We start from the raw sequence: 5,686 nt of genomic DNA, 5'->3' as shown, positions 1-5,686 counted from the left end.
CCTCTATGAGAGGAGTGATTTGTTGTGTTTTTTAGCTTTTTCCCCTTTCAAAGCCAAGACGATGCAGGCCTATGCTAAGGGGTGTGTCGAGTTGGTTTTTCCAAAAAATGCCCAGTAATTTCAATGGTGGCTTGGGAAGGTGGCAGTAATGCAGTTTTCTGGACTCACCTGGAGCATGTAACAGCATAGGCTGAGATGCTTCCTTCTGTAGATCTCAGTGTTGGGGTTGGCTTCCTAGTTTTGCTAATTGGTTAAACGGTGTGGTTGAATAGGATGGTTTGGATATAGGGGTGATCAGGCCTCGGGTGGGGGGTTGGACTAGATCATCATTTCCTAACCCATGGGTCACAGGAATATATGAAAGGGTCATGAACCAACTTTAAAAATGGACTCTCCTTTAAAGGAGAACAGTATGGGAAACTCTGACTTTTTCCCTTGCAGGCTGGCAGAGTTCCAGCCTGTGAGGGGCTGCTTGGGGCCTTCTATGCCCAACACACGCTCGCCTCTGCCCCACACACTGGGGAGGTGGGGGGCAGCAGGTCAGGAATGAGGGGCACTGGGTTGAGACTGGCCGTTGACATTTACAGATGAGTCCTGGTACAAAAGTTGAGCACAACTGGACTAGATGACCTCTGGAGATCCCTTCCTACCCTGTGTCTCTCTGATGCTATAATTCAAAGGGAGAAATGGTGCTGGCTGGCAGTGGTCAGTAAATTCTGTTGACCTAAAAATAATCAGACTTCATGGTGTAAGGCAGTGATTGGTGTGCAACCTATCTGGCTTTGCTGGCTGGGTAAGCAGTGTGTGCCTGGGCTGTAGGCCAGACTCTGTGCATGGGGTTGGTTTGCAGGTTGGATCTAGCACAGTTAATGTGTGGGTGTGATCTGACTGCAGAGCGACCTACATTTCAGCCAAAGACCCACAGGTTCAGAAATTTGGCAGCAGTATGTGTCGGAGTGACTATTAATGCTGCTTCTGGTGCCCTGCCACCAAATTTCTGGACCCATGGGAGATGCAGTTCCCAGGGCCAATAGTTGAGCACCACTGGAAACATGGAGAAATATTTTCTAATGCACATCATTGTGTAGTTAAGCAAATGGTGCTTGGGATCTTGTTCTCTTTCAAGCAAGCCATTAGCTCTCTGATGAACCTTTGCATTTAAAGAATACAAAACACATTCTTTAAATGTTTGAACTTTTGAATGTTTACCTGGGGCATTTTGCAATACAGTATAACCCCGTAGATCTGGTGTGCTCAGGACTGAGCACTTGCCAGAAATTTGAAAATGCTGTATTTTTTAAACTGTTGTGGTGGTGCAGGGTGGTGAATGGTGGTTGCAGCTGCCGCTTGCAAGCCATCCATATCCAGGGGGATGGGGAGAAGTGGCGGCCGATCTCAGAGTGGCAGGGGAGGATGTGCCAATTTTTTGATGATTCCAGATTTTTGGTATCTGGATTTATGAGGTTATCCTGTACGAGGAATTGTTACAAATGGTAAAAGCAAACTGAAAATTAGTGCCATTGCAGTATAAATCGAGAAAAGTTTGTTGGATTTGTAGCTCAAGCTCACAGGGTTTTTTTTTTTTAATTGAGGAAGCTAAATACCTTATAATCTATTTATAAGAAGTCTTGGAAAGCTATATGTTACTTAACCAGTTAACTTGTTTTGCCAGGGTTTGTTTCAATGATGCCTGTTTCTCCGTTGTCTTCTGCTGAGATTATTCAGATGCGCAATGAACTCTTTAACAAAGAGAAAGAGAGACAGTTGGCTCTGTATCCACGAATTGAGAAGATTGAAGTAAAATATGTTGGAAAATCTCACCCTGGCGCTTTGTTTGTAATGAACAAGGGTTTGTCCACGCCATACAATTGTGCTATGCGTAAGTAAATGAAATAAAAAGCTATGGCTGTTCCCGTGAGTATCAGAATTACACCGTTGATGAATGTACTTAGTGTTCAATTTGAGAGGTATTAAAACTCACTGAAGCTGTTATAAAGGTACAGATAATGATATTAGCCTGAGATGTTCAATAGGTCTGTGCGAAGCTTTGGTAGCTGATTTGATTCGGAGGGGATTTGGCCCGGTTTAGGTACTGAATCTCCGAACCGAATCGAGAGACCAAGTAAAAGCTCTGAGTCTATTTGAAGCATCTGAATCGATTTGGAAAAGATTTGGCCACTTTGCAGATTTGGCCATAGACTAAATAGGCAGCTGACAGCTGCCTCCAGCTGGTAAGTCTGTTGGGGTTGGGGGAAGGGAGAAGGAAGAGGTGTTAGGGAGGGAGGGAGGGATTGGGGCTGGGACAAGCTGCCCAGCTGGGTATGGGGGCACATTAATCAGGGAGGGGTGTGGGGGGCGCGGGATGTGGGCATGGCAGTGTTGGAAGTAGGGACTCTGCCCTGCTGCCGCTTGCCCAGCCAGGGCAGAGCGGGGTGGGATGTGAGCGCGGGTTGCTCCAGGTGGAAGGGGGAAAGCTGGCAGCAGGGCAGAGCCTCCGCTCCCAGTGCTGCCACACCCGCATCCTGTGTCCCCTGCATCAGATGGCAAGCGGTGGCAGAGCACAGCCCCCACTCCCAGCTCTGATGGGGGTGCAGCAGTGCTTGGAGTGAAGGCTGTGCCCTGCTGCTGCCCAGAGCGAGCCACGCCTAAACTGTGCCCCTTCCGTGCTGGCTGGGCAAGTGACAGCAGGGCAGAACCCCTGCAGCTCTCCCCACTGGTGCAGAGGTAGGCACAGCAGGAGGAGCTGTGGGAGAAGCCCCCATGGCTGCCCTACCTGGCCCCAGCCTCCTGGCACTTAAAAAACCCCCAAACAAACAAACAAACAAAAAAAACACTGCTGCCAGAGCTGGTGAGTGCAGGGCTATCGGGGCCTCTGAGGGCTCGTGGCAGAGCCCCCCCCCATGCAAAAGCAGGGCAGCGGGGATTGCCCCTCCACTTTGGATCCGTGTGGCAGCTTCCCCTTGGCACGGGTGCAGTGTGGCTCAGCAGCGTCCCGCACGCTGTCTTAGAGGTAGGGCAGCTCTACGTGTAAGCCGGAGCTCAGCCGTGCGCAGCACAGCCCTAGCTCCCAGGCAGCGTGCAGCGTCCTGCCGAGCCAGGCTGCATCTGTGCCATGGGGCAGCTGCTGCACCAGTGCCAGGCAGGGGGCGCTCTGCCACAAGCAACCCAGTGGCTGCCACGTGGCCCCAGAGCCCCTACTGCTACTGCCAGTGAGTACGTTGTTTTTTGTTTGTGTGTTTGTGTGTTTTTTTGTTTTTTTGTTTTTTTGTTTTTTAATCCCGGGCTGCTGGGGCTGGGCAGGGGGGCCATTGGGGCCAGGGCTGGGCAGGAGGGGGGTGATCAGGGAGCGGGGGATGCACGGGGGAGGGCTCTGCCAAGAGGCCCCAGAGCCCCTGCTATCGCTGGTGAGTTGTGGGGCTTTTTTTTTTTAAGTGCTGGGACTAGGCTGGGCTGGGTGGGGGATAGGGCCGAGCAGGGCAGCCGTGGGGGCTTCTCCCGCAGCTCCCCCCATCCGGGGAAAGGCAGGCACAGCTGGAGGAGCCGCGGGAGAAGCTGTAGCCTCCCAGCTGTGCCTGCCTCTCCCCTGCTGATTGGAATCTCTCTGAATCAGCGCTGATTCGGCCAATCAGTTTTGGAAGAATTGATTCAGGACTGTGATCCGAAACTCTGAATTGAATCACTGTCCTCCGAATCGGCCGAATCTGAATCCAAATACTTCCTTATTTGCAGAGGCCTAGTGTTCAACCCTGGGTCTGTAGGCCAGATCTGTCCTGTAGAGCTACGTCATCCAGCCTGCGGGGAAGTCTGGGGTCAGGGGAGCAGTGGCAGTGTTATTTGTCATTCCTCTGTTGCCAGTTTTCCAGCTCTGTGGGTGGGGGGGCCCCACGAGTCGGATACCATGGGCCCACATGTCAGATTGTGCTGGCGTGGGGCTTATCCTTATACATGGGTTTAGGCTGGCAAATTGATCCCATGCCCCGATCCTTTGTGAGATTCAGCCAGTGAACCAGCCCCATACCACTCTTCTAGCCTGTGGGGCCAGAAGGTTGGGTACCCCTAGGGCAGTGGTGTTCAGCCTTCTGGCCCCATAGGCCACATGAGTGTTGCAAAGCCAATCCATGGGTTGGATCTGGCATGTGGAGTCAGTCCATGGCTAGGATCTGGCATGCTGTGCATCGGCCTACCACCACATGTGGTCTGATATTGCGGGCTGGATGCAACCAATTGCCAGCTTGATTCTGTGTGCCAGGACCTGCTGCACACTGGGACAATCTAGCATGTAGGGCCACATCATCCAGCCCATGGGTCTAGAAATTTGGCAGTAGGGGAGCTGCATTAACACTGCCACGACCCCCCTGCCACCAAATATTCAGACCTGTGGGAAGGCCAGATGACATAACCTCACAAGATGAAGGTTGAGAACCCTAATCTAGACTTTTTTATATACAGAATATTTTAGTTTTTCATGTTTAAAATAGTAGGAGTTTAATAAGTAGTTGCTTAATACCTGCAGGATCTATTAAAGATCACTTACCTACATGGAGGTGAAATTTGCATGTTTTCAAAATTTGAAACTTTGGCCATCTTGGAGGAAGGCTGGTAATTTCATGGGGATTCATTTGCTTTTTTTAGACTTAAGTGAATGGCATTGCAAAAAATCAGTATTGGCACTTGTGGATGGAGAGGTCTGGGACATGTATCGGCCCTTAACCAAATCATGTGAAATTCAGTTTCTTACTTTCAAAGATGAAAATCCAGAAGAAGTGAATAAGGTAAGTGACTATCTTATTTTTCTCTGATTTTTTTTTTTCTTTCATAATCTGTGTTTTAAATCCTACTGGTGTCTGCTGAGAGATGAACGAGAAGTAATTGCATCAATGAAATAGAAGTGTAGGGCCCAAATTGTCTAACCAGAAGGGCAATGAGTAGAACAGGCTAACAAAGGATGTTGTGGAAACCTCTTTCGCAGATTTAAAATAGCAGGTTAGAAAAACAATCATCATGGTATACTTCTATTTAGTTCATCACCTTTGCATTGAGGCAAAATTTTTTTTATTCCTTCCTGCCACATATGATTTTGTGTATGCAAGATCCATTTATTTATTTTCCCCTTGGTTTATTTATTTTCTCCTTGGTTTATAAGAATGAAGAGTAAAATCCTGCCTTTTAATACAACTTTTGTTAGTTTGTTTTTTCCTTTGATATGTATTGTCGTAGCATGTAGGAACCCCAGCTGGGGAGTAGAATTCCATTCTGTCAGGTGCTGAATAGAAAGATGGCTTCTGTCTTAAATATACTTAAGTATAAGACAAGATACAGGAAGTGACTACACAAAAGACTGGAATGGTGCTCTGGATTCTTTTTCTTGGTGGGTCTTAGACTTTGGGAGACTTAACTTTCAACTGCTTTGAAAGTGGAGAGGCTCGCTGTTACAGCGTAACTTATATCTGCACATCCTTGTGATATGAATGAACTGTGCCATTAACATTTAACTCTGTTTTATTCAGAGCTGAAGTTAAAATTAGAGGTGCACAAATACATTGGTCCGATATCGGATCGGTACCGATTGGAAACAAATTGTCTATATCAGATATCTGTCCTATGAGGCCGATAATTTGGCTGATAAATGGTAAGTCTGCAGCCTCCAGCGGGTAAGCAGAAGGGGAGGGGGCAGACAAGGGGTGTG

The 5,686-nt window shown here is 48.5% G+C and overlaps 1 protein-coding gene across 2 annotated transcripts in view; it reads left to right on the top strand.

Moving 5' to 3' along the window:
• Positions 1-5,686, top strand: part of MRPL39 (mitochondrial ribosomal protein L39) — a 29,950-nt gene that overhangs the window by 1,034 nt on the left and 23,230 nt on the right. For both annotated transcript variants that reach the window (XR_003091777.1, XM_006035489.3), the window contains exons 2-3: positions 1,673-1,879; positions 4,633-4,772. Coding sequence is in view for 1 of the 2 variants with exons in the window: in XM_006035489.3 (XP_006035551.1) it covers positions 1,673-1,879; positions 4,633-4,772 (347 nt within the window). In the remaining variant the exon portion in view is untranslated. The remainder of the gene's footprint in view (positions 1-1,672; positions 1,880-4,632; positions 4,773-5,686) is intronic.

This window comes from Alligator sinensis, unplaced genomic scaffold, assembly GCF_000455745.1.
Source record: "Alligator sinensis unplaced genomic scaffold, ASM45574v1 scaffold203_3, whole genome shotgun sequence".
Classification (NCBI taxonomy): Eukaryota; Metazoa; Chordata; order Crocodylia; family Alligatoridae; genus Alligator; species Alligator sinensis.
The sequence above is the reverse complement of the archived record's forward strand: the minus strand, read 5'-3'. Positions and strand labels throughout refer to the sequence as shown.